The sequence below is a fragment of the Phyllobates terribilis genome, unplaced genomic scaffold, assembly GCF_046119375.1.
Source record: "Phyllobates terribilis strain yellow unplaced genomic scaffold, ASM4611937v1 Scaffold_9__5_contigs__length_417890890, whole genome shotgun sequence".
Taxonomy (NCBI): Eukaryota; Metazoa; Chordata; class Amphibia; order Anura; family Dendrobatidae; genus Phyllobates; species Phyllobates terribilis.
Window position 1 is genome coordinate 360367805 of NW_027362769.1, and position 19701 is coordinate 360387505.

The 19701-nt window shown below is 44.9% G+C and overlaps 2 protein-coding genes and 1 long non-coding RNA gene across 3 annotated transcripts; 2 read left to right on the forward strand and 1 right to left on the reverse strand.

Annotated features, from left to right (window-relative positions):
* Window positions 1–2685: 2685 nt before the first annotated feature.
* Window positions 2686–3060, reverse strand: LOC141161080 (histone H2A type 1-like). Its single transcript, XM_073645859.1, has one exon. It carries the CDS (start codon window positions 3058–3060, stop codon window positions 2686–2688), a length of 375 nt encoding a protein of 124 aa, XP_073501960.1.
* Window positions 3061–3366: 306 nt separating this feature from the next.
* LOC141161081 (histone H2B 1.1-like) lies at window positions 3367–3784 on the forward strand. Its single transcript, XM_073645860.1, has one exon. It carries the CDS (start codon window positions 3393–3395, stop codon window positions 3771–3773), a length of 381 nt encoding a protein of 126 aa, XP_073501961.1. The 5' UTR covers window positions 3367–3392; the 3' UTR covers window positions 3774–3784.
* Window positions 3785–15099: 11315 nt separating this feature from the next.
* LOC141161083 (uncharacterized) lies at window positions 15100–15926 on the forward strand. The gene is made up of 4 exons (XR_012250617.1): window positions 15100–15212; window positions 15301–15426; window positions 15513–15608; window positions 15725–15926. It is a non-coding gene; the product is annotated as an uncharacterized lncRNA (long non-coding RNA).
* Window positions 15927–19701: the final 3775 nt, after the last annotated feature.

A 19701-nucleotide genomic window follows, 5' to 3' on the forward strand; every position in this document is an offset into this window, starting at 1 on the left:
GAGGCACTGGGGGACGGAGGAGAGAATTGAAGGTGTTGAATAGTTGTTTGGGGTTATGAGAGATGTGAAGTATGTTTGCTTTGCTGCAGTGAGTGTGGACTTGAAGGTAGTGAGAGACTGTTTGAATGCGATGAAGTGCTCATTGGAGTGGGACCTTTTCCATCTACGATCAGCAACCCTGGAGGCTCTTCGCAGTTCTTTAGTTAGGCTGGTGTGCAAGGGTTGTCTGTTTATTGTGCGGACTTTGGTATGTGTGAGGGGGTCGACCGAATCGAGAGCTGCAGCTGTTGTGGTGTTGTATAAAGTGGCTGCAACATCTGCATCATGTAAGGAACTAATGTCTGTAAGAAGGAGAAGGGATTCAGAGAGTGAGTGTAGGTCAAGGTGTTTGAGATTTCGGCGAGGGTATGCAAGTTTGTGAAGTGGGGATTGTTGCCCTGGAGAGGAGAGGGTAGAGAATGTAAGTAGGTTGTGGCAGAGAGAGGGAGAGGTGAGTTAGAGAGGTTAGATGGGGAACAGAGGCTGGAGAAGATAAGGTCCAGCGTGTGGCCGTCTTTGTGGGTGGGTGTGGAAGACCACTGGGTAAGACCAAAGGAGGAAGTGAGGGATTGAAGCTTAGAGGCGGCTGAGAGGGAAGTGTCAATGGGGATGTTGAAGTCACCCATGAGGATAGTGGGGATGTCAAAGGAGAGGAAATGAAGTAGCCAAGTGGTGAAGTGGTCAAATAAAGTGGTGGCTGATCCTGGGGGGTGGTAGATGACAGCCAGTTGGAGGGGGAGTAGATGCGCACGCAGTGCACTTCAAAAGAGGGGAGAGAAATTGAGGGTGGCAGTGGAATATGGGCGAAGGAGCAGTTATCTAAGAGGAGGAAACCTATTCCTCCACCCTGCTTGCCGGTGGGGCGAGGGGTATGGGAGAGGTGGAATCCGCCATACGAAAGTGCAGCAGGAGAGGCCGTGTCAGAGGGGGTGAGCCAGGTTTCAGTGATGCCGAGGAAGGAAAGCTTGTTGGTGATGAAGAGGTCGTGAATGTAGGAAAGTTTGTTGCAGACGGAGCGAGCGTTCCATAGAGCTCCTGTTAGGGGGATTGGGGAAGCGGGGGCTGGGCGGATGGGTATAAGGTTAGAACGGTTATGAGAGTTTGGGATAGATCGTCGGTAGGAGGTGGAAGTGACTGTGGGGATGTGGTGAGGATCTCTAGCTCCAGTGACTCCACATTCTCTAGGTTTCCCGGATTAGGGGAGCAGTATTCACTGATGGAAGACTCGGGGTTCAGCGACGCTCTGGTCACTGGTTGATGCATATAGTGTAGTCGCTCTATCCAGATGCTGGGATGTGCCCTGTGTGATCTGGAGACTGGTATCCTTTTCGGCAGATTGCAGCACATTCAGTTTTGTGGACAAAGATCCTGACCAGGGAAGACTAACCTGCCTTTCCAATTGGATCCCTTTCTTGAATTACGCCCCCACCTCCAATGGGGAGTTCGTTTTTTTTCTCTGTATAAAAACCTAAGATTCTGCAGTTATTGGGCCCTGATTAGCACCAGGCTCAGTGTATATGCAGTGTACGAGATCCTTTGTGCGGCTGCCTGTAATATTGGTAGCTGTTACGGCCTGGGACGTGTCTGTTATACACTCCTGACATGTGCTGGTGTGTCTGCTCCGCAGTCTTTCACTTCTGGAGCTGACACCGCTGACTTTGGGTGATGTGATGTGTCTTCTTATGGATCTATAACAAATATTACACACATTGGATGCGGGGGAGTGGTGATACATATAGCTCTGTGCACACAGCTCATACCCTGCTGTGATGCGATTATCACAGAACAGAAATCCAAGTCTTGCCATGAGATGAATGTGTTGATTCTGCTACATGATATTTTTTCAGATCAGTGTAGGATGCAGCGAATATTCACTGCATGAGGCAGCTGGATAGATGGCCGCCCTGTGTACCCGGTATGTAGACTCCAATGTGATGACCGCGGATCTGTTTAGCCAATGAGTAGGAACCAGATATAAGGGTTTCCTCCTCCGTTTAACTCCTTAGTGGCCGTGTGTCTGCTGATCACACACATGCTTTACTCAAGCGACTCCTTCCCCCACTACAGACCCGCAGCGCTCACATCAGGCTCCTGGTAGAACATGAGAGACTTGTCTTAGTCTGTGGTGGGATCGGAACCGACACCACAGGGAATCCGCAAAGAATAATACGCGGGTGAGTGAGGAGCCTCCTGCACGTGTAGATGGAGCGGAGAAGCATCAGATCACTGCTGAATATACAGATAACGGCACTGATTGGAATTAACCCCCTCTCCCCCTACATGAGGATTGTGTGGAGCTCAGAAAACCCAGGCAAAATAATCGTCCAATTTATAGGTTTTATGGAATAAAAAACATAATGACTGGACTCCATGCTTAATCTTCCCCTACGGAAATATTTACCAGTCATCCCTTGTACACTGCTGAATATACTAGATCACTGCACCATCACCACACCAGTAACAAGTAGCAGGATCGACCTGTGCATTTAATGCTTCTACTCTATAGTAAACAATGTATCGTGTAGTTCTATCTGACGCTGCAGGGGATGGTTCTCTTATCCACCAGCGGTGCCGGCTCTGATGAGGAGGATGTGGTGGCTCTTAGAAGAGCCTTTGGTTGTTCGGACAGATGTGGAGGAGCGGCGCTCACTTGCTCTTGCTCGCCTTGCTGCTCTCGGTCTTCTTGGGCAGCAGCACGGCCTGGATGTTGGGCAGGACGCCTCCCTGGGCAATGGTCACCCCACCCAGCAGCCTGTTGAGCTCCTCGTCATTGCGCACCGCCAGCTGCAGGTGACGGGGGATGATGCGGGTCTTCTTGTTGTCCAATTCCAGGATCTCAGCAGTCAGATACTCCAGCACAGCGGCCAGATAGACCGGAGCGCCGGCGCCGACTCTCTCGGCATAATTGCCCTTGCGGAGAAGCCTGTGCACACGGCCGACTGGGAACTGGAGTCCTGCCCGGGATGAGCGGGTCTTTGCCTTAGCACGGACTTTGCCTCCTTGTTTGACCCGTCCAGACATCGCTGTAATCTTCTCCAAATGGTCAAAAGCAGAGACAGAAGTGAACTCTAGAATAATGCCCCTTCTGTCTCCTCAGTCGCTTTTTATCCGCTGCTGCCCCGACCTCCTACCTTATCAATGGATGGATCTGAAGCCGCCAATGGAGAGCAGACGTGTGGAAACACCAATAAGACGCAGTGGGCGCAGCTTACACAGGTCACATGACTTTCTTACCCAGTAGGAGAGGAGCAGACCGCATTGCTCATTTGCATGTGTGGCTATAAATACCGCTGTGCTGGAGGAGCAGGAACATTGTTCTCTCTTCTCGGAGTTGTGATCGTTGTATACTCACCATGCCTGATCCCGCCAAGTCTGCGGCAGCGCCCAAGAAGGGCTCCAAGAAAGCCGTCACTAAGACTCAGAAAAAGGACGGCAAGAAACGTAGGAAGAGCAGGAAGGAGAGCTACGCCATCTACGTGTACAAGGTGCTGAAGCAGGTCCACCCCGACACCGGCATCTCCTCCAAGGCCATGGGCATCATGAACTCCTTTGTCAACGACATCTTCGAGCGCATCGCAGGGGAATCCTCCCGCCTGGCTCACTACAACAAGCGCTCCACCATCACCTCCCGGGAGATCCAGACCGCCGTGCGCCTGCTGCTGCCCGGAGAGCTGGCCAAGCACGCCGTGTCCGAGGGCACCAAGGCCGTCACCAAGTACACCAGCGCCAAGTGATCTGCTCCGTCTGCTGCTCCGTCATCACCCCAAAGGCTCTTCTAAGAGCCACCACCCCGTCTACATCAGAGCTGTGGCTGCTCCTGTGTCCTCTCCCGTCTCCATCAGAGCTGTGGCTGCTCTTGTGTCCTCTCCCGTCTCCATCAGAGCTGTGGCTGCTCTTGTGTCCTCTCCCGTCTCCATCAGAGCTGTGGCTGCTCTTGTGTCCTCTCCCGTCTCCATCAGAGCTGTGGCTGCTCCTGTGTCCTCCCGTCTCCATCAGAGCTGTGGCTGCTCTTGTGTCCTCTCCCGTCTCCATCAGAGCTGTGGCTGCTCTTGTGTCCTCTCCCGTCTCCATCAGAGCTGTGGCTGCTCCTGTGTCCTCTCCCGTCTCCATCAGAGCTGTGGCTGCTCCTGTGTCCTCTCCCGTCTCCATCAGAGCTGTGGCTGCTCCTGTGTCCTCTCCCGTCTCCATCAGAGCTGTGGCTGCTCCTGTGTCCTCTCCCGTCTCCATCAGAGCTGTGGCTGCTCCTGTGTCCTCTCCCGTCTCCATCAGAGCTGTGGCTGCTCCTGTGTCCTCTCCCGTCTCCATCAGAGCTGTGGCTGCTCCTGTGTCCTCTCCCGTCTCCATCAGAGCGGTGGCTGCTCCTGTGTCCTCTCCCATCTACATCAGAGCGGTGGCTGCTCCTGTGTCCTCTCCCATCTACATCGGAGCTGTGGCTGCTCCTGTGTCCTCTCCCGTCTCCATCAGAGCTGTGGCTGCTCCTGTGTCCTCTCCCGTCTACATCAGGGCTGTGGCTGCTCCTGTGTCCTCTCCCGTCTCCATCAGAGCGGTGGCTGCTCCTGTGTCCTCTCCCATCTACATCAGAGCGGTGGCTGCTCCTGTGTCCTCTCCCATCTACATCGGAGCTGTGGCTGCTCCTGTGTCCTCTCCCGTCTCCATCAGAGCTGTGGCTGCTCCTGTGTCCTCTCCCGTCTACATCAGGGCTGTGGCTGCTCCTGTGTCCTCTCCCGTCTCCATCAGAGCTGTGGCTGCTCCTGTGTCCTCTCCCGTCTACATCAGAGCTGTGGCTGCTCCTGTGTCCTCTGCCGTCTACATCAGAGCTGTGGCTGCTCCTGTGTCCTCTCCCGTCTACATCGGAGCTGTGGCTGCTCCTGTGTTCTGTCTATTCACAGGGTAAATGGCAGGGGGCGCTAGTAGAGCTGATTAACCCTTTCTAGACTGATAGTGAAACCTATGAATGAGTCCTTCACAGCTCTGATCCTTTCAGTAATCTTATGAGCGAGTTGTCCTGTGTTCAGTGGCTTTTTACTCTACCCCTTGCTCCTCAGATCTGATATTCCGGGGTCTCCTCCATCCGGTATAACATGATTCGTTTAGTTCATGTTTCTCCGAATAACATGAGACATTTGTGTAGATTTTATCTATAATTCCGGACACTTCTTTTCACAGCGCAAGAAATTACATCATTACATTTAGAAGTTGTGGAAACTACAATGAGCGGGAAATTCATAATCCGCAGAGGAAGAGGAGGAGCTAATGTTACCAATGGGTGAATTCCCGCTCAGTGCTTGATGGATTTTCTGTTCCTTGTCTTCATATAACACGTGGTCCTATGTCGGGCCGATATCGGGAACACCTGCATGTGTGCAGCGATTATTCCTCGTTTACATCATACAGGAGTCTGTAGAGTTTCGGGATTAGGGCAGCAGATCTTTCTCTTCAGTACATTGCATCACAATCACTATTGTGGAGGACTATATACTGATCGGGGATTTATCCTACAAGAGACATTTCTAGAAAGATCAATTCTACTTTCCCATGCAGATCTCATTATGTCTCCCCGATCATCTCCTCAGCAGTTTTCCAGTAATCCATTTACAGATCAATTCTACAGCTAAAGGCAGGAGGTTTGTGACAGGACACGTACGATTGTGGATTGCAGATTGCTGAGAGTTCATTGCTCAAAACATTACACTCTGCTGTCAGGAGCCTATAGGTCAGGCATGCAGTATAGGTCAGGCATGCAGTATAGGTCAGGCATGCAGTATAGGTCAGGCATGCAGTTAGATCCTCAGTCATCACATCCTCCTCAGGAGATTCTTTCCTGCTCAGGTACTGATCGCTCTTCAGCTCTTTCTCTTGTCCTCTCCCTCTTTATCCACTGACACTGAACTTGGGCCCCGTCTCCTCCCAACAGAGAGAAGCTCCGCATTCCAGTTGTGCTTCCCTGCCGGATACTGTCTGTCGTACAGAAAGCGGATTGTACGATGTGGAGACGATCTGGAGCTGCTGAGACCCCAGAAGGGTAACACAGGCGATGGCCTCCGCTGACTGCCACCTCCCTGACCTGTAATATAAGTACACCCCACTATTGTGCAAAAGGTGAACTACTGAGAGAAGACACAAAATGAAGCGTCTACACATAGAGCACAGCTGTATATAGTGCACAGACTGTTCTATATATATATATATATATATATATATATATAGTGCAATGTGTATAGTATATAGAGCAGCCTGTACAGTATATAGAGCTGCCTGTACAGTATATAGAGCTGTGTGTACAGTATATAGAGCTGCCTGTACAGTATATAGAGCTGCCTGTACAGTATATAGAGCAGTGTGTACAGTATATTACTAATTTAAACCCAACTAACCTCCCAAACCCCCCAAATCACCCAATCCAACCCCTGATGACTATTGAAGTCACACAACCTATAGCCACTCCCACCACTTTAAATAATAGATTTGACATTCTAGAAACTATTAATGAATCTCCATTCAACGAGGAAGACCAACCAGACATGGCCTCCAATAACACCCCCAAGAGACAAAGTCGCGATAGTAACCCCAGACACCCACAAGTACGCAAGAAAACCAGCTCCTCAAATTTTTTTCAGAAGGCACAAAAAACAAACGTAAGAGGGGAGGTAGAGGAGGGCAACTCTCCAAAAAGAAAAAGGCAGATACAGAAGAGATAAACCAAAAAGCCGACACTATCTTCAATCTCAGTAAACATACCCTAAAACCAAACGAAATCAACCTCCTAACTAAAGGTCTTAAATATGCCCCCTCCACAGGATTCAATAAATTTCAAGCTTTCATTGGAGTCAAACAGTTTATGCGAAAACTAGCACTCAAAAAATACTACCTGAAACATCAGGACCGTGGGCACATAAATGAACCTAGAAACTCACTCACTTTGAAATATGCCCACACCAACTTAAAAACCAAATCCAAATTCCATCCATTAAACGAATACTCATCTGCACTCGAAAGTTTTCAAAACAATGTCATCTCAGATATCCGTAAATTAAGCCACAAAAAATGTAACAAATTCCAATACAACCTTAACGCCTCTGAGAGGAAAGCAATATATATCTTACAGAAAAATCAGAACATAATTATCCGTACAGCTGATAAAGGAGGTGGTATAGTTATACTAGATCTAGAACAATATCAATCAGAAACAAACAGACTACTAAGTGACACAAGAACATACAATACTATGAGGGAGGACCCCACAGATATGTACCTAAAAGAACTAAAAACACTAACTACCAAAGGACTAGATAAAGGCTTCCTTACGAAACAGGAGTTTGAATACATCACTATCTCCCACCCACGTCTTGCAACATTTTATTATCTACCAAAAATACATAAGTCACTCTCCCATCCTCCAGGCAGACCTATCATCTCAGGTATCCAAAGCCTAACATCAAATCTATCCAGATTTGTGGATAAACACTTACAAGACCTAGTACCCCTTTTGCCGACATATTTAAAAGACAGTCAACATGTACTTCAGCTTTTACAAAAAATCAAATGGCATGACAATTTCATCCTAGGCACCCTGGACATCTCGTCCTTATACACCGTGATTCAGCATAATGCGGGCTGCGACGCAGCCACACATTTTCTTTTGAAACAAAACAAACTACCTAAAGAACAAATAATGTTCATGAAGGAATGTATGAAGTTCATACTGACACATAATTATTTTAAACACGATAAACTTTTCTACACACAACAATGGGGCACAGCAATGGGTACTAGATTTGCCCCAAGCTATGCCAATCTATACGTTGGCAAATGGGAGAAGTTAGCTATCCACCCAGGCGGAACACTCAGACCTAACTTGGTATTTTGGCATAGATTTATTGACGACGTACTTTTTATCTGGTCTGGTGACCAAGAATCCCTAGACTCCTTTATCAGGGAGATCAATATCAATAACTTTTTCTTGGAATTTACCTCCAACATAAGCCAAAAACAGGTAAACTTCTTAGATCTCAACATATATATCCAAGATCAAAAAATCCATACAAAAACATATATGAAGCCAACGGACTCAAATAGCTTCATCTCTCTGGACAGCTGTCACCTCCCCAGCTGGCTGTTAAACATCCCACGCAGTCAATACTTGAGATTATATAGAAATTGCTCCAACACTGGGGACTTCAACGAAGAAGCCATACAATTAACAAATAAATTTTTAGAAAAAGGTTACAATCCACAATTTTTACAAAAAGTGAAAAATCAGATTCAAACTATACCCAGAGATAACCTCCTCAAGAACAGCACCACAAAAATTAATGCCACTGACCCTACAACACAACCAGATATCCCTATCATAACTCAATACAACTCCAATACATATTTATTAAGAAAAATAATTTCAAAACACTGGCATATCCTTCACGATGACAAAACAATAGGCGACCTTATTCCACCAAAACCAAGATTCATCTATAGGAAAGCAAAAAACCTAGGGAACCTCATCGCACCAACAGTTCGCAATCCTCAAATCATTAATCAACCCACACTCATTAACCCCTTAATAACATCTGACGTACTAATACGCGTCTGTGCCCTGGGACTTAAGAGCCAGACCCGTATTAGTACGTCATCGCGATCGCGCGCGCACACAGGCTGTGCGGGCGCGATCGCCGCCGGGTGTCAGCTGATTGTCACAGCTGACACCCGGTACTATGTGCAGGGAGCGGTCCTGCACCGCTCCCAGCACATTAACCCCCGCGATGCTGCGATCGAAGTCGATCGAAGTCGATCTCGGCATTGCGGGGGCAAGGGGAGGTGATTGGCGATACTCACCTCCTCTTCCGGCTTCCAGCGCAGTCTGCAAAGGCTTCCCGGGTGTTGCCATGACGACCCGATGTCGTCATGACAACATCCGGGTCACCAGAGAGCAGGAAGATTGCTTGGACATGCGCAGTGCATCTCCAAGCAATCTTCACACTGTGCATTTCTGACAGCCTTCATGGCATAGGAATGGTGCTCCATTCCTGTGCCATGCAGGCGATCAAAAAAAAAAAAGTGAAAGTCTCAGAGTGGGACAAAGTAATAAAGTGTATAAACTGTGTAAAAGTGGAAAAAAAAAAATGTGCAAAAATATTATAAAAAAATAAAAAAAATAATACACCAAAAATAAAAATATAATGTACCCATCAATAAATATTATTATAAAAATTATTATTATAAAAAAAAACCAATAAAAGTACACATATTTGGTATCGCCGCGTCCGGAAAAACCTGACCTATAAAACTGTCCCACTAGTTAACCCCTTCAGTGAACACGGTAAAAAAAAAAAAAAAACGAAGCAAAAAACAATGCTTTATCACCATACCGCCAAACAAAAAGTGGAATAACACGCGATCAAAAAGACGCATATAAATAAAAATGAAACCGCTGAAAACGTCATTTCGTCCCGCAAAAAACAAGCCTCCATACAGCTCCATCAGCCGAAAAATAAAAAAGTTATAGCTCTCAGAATAAAGCGATACTAAAAAATATTTTTTTCTATAAAATAGCTTTTATTGTGTATAAGCGCCAAAACATAGAAAAATGATACAAATGTGGTACCGCTGTAAACGTACTGACCCGAAGAATAAATCTACCTCATCAATTTTACCACACGCGGAACAGAATAAAAAAAAAAAAAAAAAAAACAATTCCTGAATTGTTGGTTTTTGTTTATTCTGCCTCCCAAAAATCGGAATAGAAAGCGATCAAAAAATGTCACGTGCCTGAAAATGGCACCAATAACAACGTCAAGTCATCCCGGAAAAAACGAGCCGTCACATGACTGTCTGCCAAAATCTGGAAAAATTATAGCTCTCAAAATATGGCGATGCAAAAACTAGATTTTACAAAAAATGCGTCTTTTAGTGTGTGACAGCTGTCAGTCATAAAAACCCCATATGATTCTGGCATTGCTGTAATCACACCGACCCGAAGAATAAAGTCTTCTAATCACTTATACCGCACAAGGAACGGCGTCAAAAATAAACTCTTGGGTTAGGATTGGGCTAGGGTTAGGACTGGGTTTGGGGCTAGGATTGTGCTGGGGCTAGGGTTGTGCTGGGGCTAGGGTTGTGCTGGGGCTAGGGTTGTGCTAGGGTTAGGGCTGGGGTTGGTATTTTTTTCAAAAGTAAGAAAAAAAGATGACGATATGGCGACTAGTGTTGAGAGCAAGTGCTCGCTACTTGAGTTTGCATCGGGGGCTCTGGTATGCATTGAGTATCGTGGGTATTTGAGTGACATGCTCGAGTCTCTGCCCCATATGCTTCGCGGCCAAAAAACTTTACGGGGATTGCCTGCCATGCACGAGCGATCCCCGCATGTTTTTTTTTGGGTGTCTAATAACCGTGAAACATGCGGAGTAGGGACTCGAGAATGTCACTCGAGCACACGCTGTACATGGTGCATACCTGAGTACCCAATGCAAACTCAAGTAGCGAGCACTTGCGCTCAAGAATAATGACAACTTATTCAATATGATGACCTAATGTAAACAAATTCTGTGCCGTACCTCTGGGTTCAAAATGTTCACTATACACCTTAATAAAATCGTTGAGGGGTATAGTTTCCAAAATGGGGACACTTGTGGGGGAGCTCCACTGTTTAGGCACATCACGGGCTCTCCAAACGCGACATGGTGTCCGCTAACAAATTGAATGGAAAATCGTCTCAAATTGTTAGCGGACGCCATGTTGCGTTTGGAGAGCCCCTGTGTGCCCAAACATTGGAGCTCCCCCACAAGTGACCCCATTTTGGAAACTAGACGCCCTAAGGCACCTTTCTAGATGCATAGTGAGCACTTGGAATCCCCAGGTGCTTCACAAATTGATTCGTAAAAATGAAAAAGTGAAAAAAAAAACACTTTTTCATTTTTATGAATCAATTTGTGAAGCACCTGGGGTTCCAAGTGCTCACTATGAATCTAGATAGGTGCCTTGGGGGGTCTAGTTTCCAAAATGGGGTCACTTGTGGGGGAGCTCCAATGTTTGGGCACGCAGGGACTCTCTAAATGCAACATGGTATCCGCTAACAAATTGAATGGAAAATCGGCTCAAATTGTTAGCGGACACCACATTGCGTTTGGAGAGCCCCTCTGTGCCCAAACTTTGGAGCTCCCCCACAAGTGACCCCATTTTGGAAACTAGACCCCCCAAGGCACCTTTCTAGATGCATAGTGAGCACTTGGAACCCCCAGGTGCTTCACAAATTGATTCGTAATAATGAAAAAGTGAAAAAAAAAACACTTTTTCATTTTTATGAATCAATTTGTGAAGCACCTGGGGTTCCAAGTGCTCACTATGAATCTAGATAGGTGCCTTGGGGGGTCTAGTTTCCAAAATGGGGTCACTTGTGGGGGAGCTCTAATGTTTGGGCACACAGGGACTCTCCAAATGCAACATGATATCCGCTAACAAATTGTCGGCTCAAATTGTTAGCGGATATCATGTTGCATTTGGAGAGTCCCTGTGTGCCCAAACATTGAAGCTCCCCCACAAGTGACCCCATTTTGGAAACTAGACCCTCCAAGGCACCTATCTAGATGCATAGTGAGCACTTGGAACCCCAGGTGCTTCACAAATTGATTCATAAAAATGAAAAAGTGTTTTTTTTTTCACTTTTTCATTATTACAAATCAATTTGTGAAGCACCTGGGGGTTCCAAGTGCTCACTATGCATCTAAAAAGGTGCCTTGGGGGGTCTAGTTTCCAAAATGGGGTCACTTGTGGGGGAGCTCCGAAGTTTGGGCACAGAGGGGCTCTCCAAACGCAATGTGGTGTCCGCTAACAATTTGAGCCGATTTTCCATTCAATTTGTTAGCGGATACCATGTTGCATTTAGAGAGTCCCTGTGTACCCAAACATTGGAGCTCACCCACAAGTGACCCCATTTTGGAAACTAGACCCCCCAAGGCACCTATCTAGATGCATAGTGAGCACTTGGAACCCCTAGGTGCTTCCCCAATTGATTCGTAAAAATGAAAAAGTGTTTTTTTTTTCACTTTTTCATTATTACGAATCAATTTGTGAAGCACCTGGGGGTTCCAAGTGCTCACTATGCATATAGAAAGGTGCCTTAGGGGGTCTAGTTTCCAAAATGAGGTCAATTGTGGGGGAGCTCCAAAGTTTGGGCACAGAGGGGCTCTCCAAACGCAATGTGGTGTCCGCTAACAATTTGAGCCGATTTTCCATTCAATTTGTTAGCGGATACCATGTTGCATTTAGAGAGTCCCTGTGTGCCCAAACATTGGAGCTCCCCCATAAGTGACCCCATTTTGGAAATTAGACCCCCCAAGGCACCTATCTAGATGCATAGTGAGCAATTGGAACCCCTAGGTGCTTCACAAATTGATTCGTAAAAATGAAAAAGTGTTTTTTTTTTCGCTTTTTCATTATTACGAATCAATTTGTGAAGCACCTGGGGGTTCCAAGTGCTCACTATGCATCTAGAAAGGTGCCTTGGGGGGTCTAGTTTCCAAAATGGGGTCACTTGTGGGGGAGCTCCAAAGTTTGGGCACAGAGGGGCTCTCCAAACGCAATGTGATGTCCGCTAACAATTTGAGCCGATTTTCCATTCAATTTGTTAGCGGATACCATGTTGCATTTAGAGAGTCCCTGTGTGCCCAAACATTGGAGCTCCCCCACAAGTGACCCCATTTTGGAAACTAGACCCCCCAAGGCACCTAACTAGATGCATAGTGAGCAGTTGGAACCCCCAGGTGCTTCACAAATTGATTCGTAACAATGAAAAAGTGTTTTTTTTTTCACTTTTTCATTTTTACAAATCAATTTGTGAAGCACCTGGGGGTTGCAACTGCTCACTATGCATCTAGATAGGTGCCTTGGGGGGTCTAGTTTCCAAAATGGGGTCACTTGTGGGGGAGCTCCAATGTTTGGGCATACAGGGGCTCTCTAAACGCAACATGGTGTCCGCTAATTATTCAAGCAAATTTTACAATCAAAAAGTCAAATGGCGCTCCTTCCCTTCCGAGCCCTACAGTGCGCCCAAACAGTGTTTTTTCCCCAAATATTGGGTATCTGCGTGCCCAGGGGAAATTGCACAACAAATATTGCGGACCATTTTTTCTTGTTACCCCTGTGAAAATTAAAAAAATTGGGTCTAAAGTAACATTTTTGTGAAAAAAGTTAAATGTTCATTTTTTTCTTCCACATTCAAAAAATTCCTATGAAGCACCTGAAGGGTTAATAAAGTTCTTGAATGTGGTTTTGAGCACCTTGAGGGGTGCAGTTTTTAGAATGGTGTCACTTTTGGGTATTTTCTGTCATAAAGACCTCTCAAAGTGACTTCAAATGTGATGTGGTCCCTAAAAAAATGGTTTTGTAAATTTTGTTGGAAAAATGAGAAATCGCTGGTCAACTTTTAACCCTTATAGCTCTCTAACAAAAAAAAATTTTGGTTCCAAAATTGTGCTGATGTAAAGTAGACATGTGGGAAATGTTATTTATTAACTCTTTTGTGTGACATATCGCTCTGATTTCAGGGCTTAAAAATTCAAATTTTGAAAATTGCAAAATTTTCAAAATTTTCGCCAAATTTCCATTTTTTTCACAAATAAACGCAAGTGATATCGAAGACATTTTTCCACAATCATGAAGTACAATATGTCACGAAAAAACAATCTCAGAATCAGGGGGATCCGTTGAAGCGTTCCAGAGTAATTAACTCATAAAGTGACAGTGGTCAGAATTGTAAAAATTGGCCCGGTCATTAACGTGCAAACCACCCGCGGGGCTTAAGGGGTTAAAGAAACTGTTGGTTTTTATCCCTGTAATAAATGTGCAGCATGCAAGAAGCTGCACACTTAAAAACAAAAAATAATCACAAAAAAAAACCACCTACAAAATCTCAGACTTCATTACTTGCAACACCGAAGGCGTCATCTACAGCCTCCGATGTCCATGCAACAAACTTTATATAGGTAGAACCAAACGCCCCCTACAAGTGCTCATAAATGAACATCTGCGCAATATTTCCAAAAAATTTGACGGACACCCTCTATCTATACATTACTCCGAAAAACATGGAGGTTCCATTAAGGGCACTACCATCACAGGCCTACAGAAGGTCCACAAACAATGGCGCAAAGGGGACTATCTAAAACAAATGTCCAGGGTTGAAAGCAAGTGGATATTCAACCTGGACACATTAAAACCAAAGGGACTCAATTCTGAGATTGAGTTATTTGCTTTCAATGATGACTAATGCATCCATCCAAACTAAAGCATATTACCAAGCAGACCCCGCCCCCACTAATTAATTATGCACAAGCGCGCATATATAAGTGACCTACTTACAGCAGTAGACCATCCCTGAGGAAGAGAACCGTAGTTCTTGAAACGCGTTGGTCTTTTTGGTCCCTGTAAGCCACTGTACCGGTACGGGTCACATGCGCGCTGTCACGTGCACTTACGTCACGCAGGTCCTACTGCGTTGATACACGGCGCATACTCCAGGTCCTTCCCGCCCTCCACAGACCGCCGACGGAGGACACGCAGCGCAAGGGAGAACAGCTGGTCACCGGCCGGGACCCTGTCTCACTCCCTGCGCGACCCATCTCTATGCCCCACTACTCTTCTACCCCCCGCTGCCAGTTGTGACTCTGAGAGCACAGTGGGATGCCAATGAGTCCCTGTTAGCAGAACCATCCCTGGCAGACTACTAACAGTAAGTACTGAGCTCTGCTCCCACGGTGACATTCAGCATCTAAGACTGCACTGCAGTGTGCACATGCTGCACACACACTAGACTGCCCATCTCCCCTGATTGCAACTACCACCACGAATAAGCTCAAGAGGTTTAAGCAGATCCTCAGTACCCTAACATAGAGCACAGATACTGCTTCCCCACTGCTACTGATACTACCAGTGAGTCCAAGGAACAAGCACACTTTCAGTGCTCTAACCCAACAGGTAACATTCTAATCATTTTACCTTCACTATACAGGTCTCCCCCCTCCCCCTACTTAATAGAATCCATAGATATACCTATATTAACATTTATCCTTCAAAGCTCTTTTGGATACGCATACAGCTGTCCATCACCCAGCCTCAGATAACTGGCTTTAAGACCGTAGTCACCAGCCCAGGCTACCTTGGAACCTATACAGCACCTCGTACAGGTAATACGCATATCTTCTCACCTGTGCCACTCAGACCCGCTGTACTGTACCACAGGTATAACAAAACCCTTCTACTATCCGCCAACAGTAGCAAGCAGCTTCAAGCACTGCGATTAACAACAGCTGTCCATCACCCAGAACCGGACAACAATCAAGACCGCAGACACCATCTAGTGCAATCCTGCTACTTACACAGAACCCCCCTCCTTTACAGGTAAAAAACTGCATCCCCTTATATGTGCCATTCAGACCCTATACCAAGCGTTATTGGCTTAACTAATATTACTCTATTTTCATTAGTAGCACTCTCTAATCCCGCTGCCTAAATATCTACAAACGATCATCAGCCCAAGCACAAGCCATCAACACCTGGAAATCTACCTAGACCGACAACAGGTAAATCACTTCTTACACCGGTGAGAGCAGCCACTCTAAGTATACGGGGAACAATCCGGTCACTAAAACCCCACCCCCCCTTTTTTTCCCCTTCTATTTCTCCTTTTTACACATAGGAAATATCCAGACTACTATCCTTCTAAAAACTGGCCTAGAAACCCACGAGACTACCACTACCAGGAACCTCCAAAAAGCCTCCACCCCAAAAGACCCACCAGCTATCTCTATCTAATATTTTATCATTTTTTAACCTTCATTATGATTTAACGTCATTTTTATGCGAGATTTACTATTTAAAATAAAAACTCTTTTATCATCCTCTCTTATTGTCCACATTTTTGTCCCCAACAACCTTCCCCCTTCAAGTATACGGCCTAAACCTTACCAGCGCAGGATATTTTAACTATTTCTACAGTATATAGAGCAGCCTGTACAGTATATAGAGCTGCCTGTACAGTATATAGAGCAGTGTGTACAGTATATAGAGCAGCCTGTACATTATATAGAGCAGTGTGTACAGTATATAGAGCAGTGTGTACAGTATATAGAGCAGCCTGTACAGTTTATAGAGCAGTGTGTACAGTATATAGAGCAGCCTGTACATTATATAGAGCAGTGTGTACAGTATATAGAGCAGCCTGTACAGTATATAGAGCAGTGTGTACAGTATATAGAGCTGCCTGTACAGTATATAGATCAGCCTGTAAAGTATATAGAGCGGTGTGTATAGTATATAGAGCAGCCTGTACAGTATATAGAGCAGTGTGTATAGTATATAGAGCAGCCTGTACAGTATATAGAGCAGCCTGTACAGTATATAGAGCAGTGTGTACAGTATATAGAGCAGCATGTACAGTATATAGAGCAGCCTGTACAGTATATAGAGCAGTGTGTACAGTATATAGAGCAGCCTGTACAGTATATAGAGCAGTGTGTACAGTATATAGAGCAGTGTCTATAGTATATAGAGCAGCCTGTACAGTATATAGAGCAGTGTGTACAGTATATAGAGCAGTGTCTATAGTATATAGAGCAGCCTGTACAGTATATAGAGCAGTGTGTACAGTATATAAAGCAGTGTCTATAGTATATAGAGCAGCCTGTACAGTATATAGAGCAGCGTGTGCAGTATATAGAGCAGCCTGTACAGTATATAGAGCAGTGTGTATAGTATATAGAGCAGCCTGTACAGTATATAGAGCAGCCTGTACAGTATATAGAGCAGCATGTACAGTATATAGAGCAGCCTGTACAGTATATAGAGCAGTGTGTACAGTATATAGAGCAGTGACTATAGTATATAGAGCAGCCTGAACAGTATATAGAGCAGTGTGTACAGTATATAGAGCAGTGTCTATAGTATATAGAGCAGCCTGTACAGTATATAGAGCAGTGTGTACAGTATATAGAGCAGTGTCTATAGTATATAGAGCAGCCTGTACAGTATATAGAGCAGCGTGTGCAGTATATAGAGCAATGTGTACAGTATATAGAGCAATGTGTACAGTATATAGAGCTGCCTGTACAGTATATAGAGCAGCGTGTACAGTATATAGAGCAGCCTATACAGTATATAGAGCAGTGTGTACAGTATATAGAGCAGCCTGTACAGTATATAGAGCAGCGTGTACAGTATATAGAGCAGCCTGTACAGTATATAGAGAAGTGTGTACAGTATATACAGCAGTCTGTATAGTATATAGAGCTGTCTGTACAGTATATAGAGCAGCCTGTACAGTATATAGAGCAGGGTGTACAGTATATAGAGCAGAGTGTACAGTATAAAGAGCAACCTGTACAGTATATAGAGCAACCTGTACAGTATATAGAGCTGCCTGTACAGTATATAGAGCAGTGTGTACAGTATATAGAGCAGCCTGTACAGTATATAGAGCTGCCTGTACAGTATATAGAGCAGTGTGTACAGTATATAGAGCAGTGTGTACAGTATATAGTGCAGCCTGTACAGTATATAGAGCAGTGTTATAGTATATAGAGCTGCCTGTACAGTATATAGAGCAGTGTGTATAGTATATAGAGCAGTCTGTACAGTATATAGAGCTGCCTGTACAGTATATAGAGCAGTGTGTACAGTACATAGAGCAGCCTGTACAGTATATAGAGCTGCCTGTACAGTATATAGAGCAGTGTGTACAGTATATAGAGCTGCCTGTACAGTATATAGAGCAGTGTGTACAGTATATAGAGCTGCCTGTACAGTATATAGAGCAGTGTGTACAGTATATAGAGCTGCCTGTGCAGTATATAGAGCAGGGTGTACAGTATATAGAACAGTGTGTACAGTATATAGAGCAGTGTGTACAGTATATTGAGCTGCCTGTACAGTATATAGAGCAAGGTGTACAGTATATAGAGCAGCCTGTACAGTATATAGAGCAGTGTGTACAGTATATAGAGAAGCCTGTACAGTATATAGAGCAGGGTGTACAGTATATAGACCTGCCTGTACAGTATATAGAGCAGGGTGTACAGTATATAGAGCACTGTGTACAGTATATAGAGCAGTGTGTACAGTATATAGAGCTGCCTGTACAGTATATAGAGCAGGGTGTACAGTATATAGAGCAGCCTGTACAGTATATAGAGCAGTGTGTACAGTATATAGAGCAGCCTGTACAGTATATAGAGCAGTGTGTACATTAAATAGAGCAGTGTGTACAGTATATAGAGCAGCCTGTACAGTATATAGAGCAGTGTGTGTAGTATATAGAGCAGCCTGTACAGTATATAGAGCTGCCTTTACAGTATATAGAGCAGTGTGTACAGTATATAGAGCAGTGTGTACAGTATATAGAGCTGCCTGTACAGTATATAGAGCAGTGTGTACAGTATATAGAGCAGCCTGTACAGTATATAGAGCTGTGTGTACAGTATATAGAACTGCCTGTACAGTATATAGAGCAGTGTGTACATTATATAGAGCAGCCTGTACAGTATATAGAGTTGCCTGTACAGTATATAGAGCAGCCTGTACATTATATAGAGCAGTGTGTACAGTATATAGAGCAGTGTGTACAGTATATAGAGCAGCCTGTACAGTATATAGAGCAGTGTGTATAGTATATAGAGCAGCCTGTACAGTATATAGAGCTGCCTGTACAGTATATAGAGCAATGTGTACAGTATATAGAGCAGCCTGTACAGTATATAGAGCTGCCTGTACAGTATATAGAGCAGCCTGTACATTATATAGAGCAGTGTGTACAGTATATAGAGCAGTGTGTACAGTATATAGAGCAGCCTGTACAGTATATAGAGCAGTGTGTGCAGTATATAGAGCTGCCTGTACAGTATAAAGAGCAGTGTGTACAGTATATAGAGCAGTGTGTACAGTATATAGAGCAGTGTGTACAGTATATAGAGCTGCCTGTACATTATATAGAGCAGCCTGTACAGTATATAGAGCTGCCTGTACAGTATATAGAGCTGCCTGTACAGTATATAGAGCAGTGTGTACAGTATATAGAGCTGCCTGTACAGTATATAGAGCAGTGTGTACAGTATATAGAGCTGCCTGTACAGTATATAGAGCAGTGTGTACAGTGTATAGACCTGCCTGTACAGTATATAGAGCAAGGTGTACAGTATATAGAACAGTGTGTACAGTATATAGAGCAGTGTGTACAGTATATAGAGCTGCCTGTACAGTATATAGAGCAGGGTGTACAGTATATAGAGCAGCCTGTACAGTATATAGAGCAGTGTGTACAGTATATAGAGCTGACTGTACAGTATATAGAGCAGTGTGTACAGTATATAGACCTGCCTGTACAGTATATAGAGCAGTGTGTACAGTATATAGAGCAGCCTGTACAGTATATAGAGCAGTGTGTACAGTATATAGAGCTGCCTGTACAGTATATAGAGCAGTGTGTACAGTATATAGAGCAGTGTGTACATTATATAGAGCTGCCTGTACAGTATATAGAGCAGTGTGTACAGTATATAGAACAGTGTGTACAGTATATAGAGCAGTGTGTACAGTATATAGAGCTGCCTGTACAGTATATAGAGCAGGGTGTACAGTATATAGAGCAGCCTGTACAGTATATAGAGCAGTGTGTACAGTATA

Excerpts from the sequence above, each read along its gene's own strand:
- LOC141161080 (XM_073645859.1), bottom strand. The coding sequence starts at position 3,060 with ATGTCTGGACGGGTCAAACAAGGAGGCAAAGTCCGTGCTAAGGCAAAG.
- LOC141161081 (XM_073645860.1), top strand. The coding sequence starts at position 3,393 with ATGCCTGATCCCGCCAAGTCTGCGGCAGCGCCCAAGAAGGGCTCCAAG.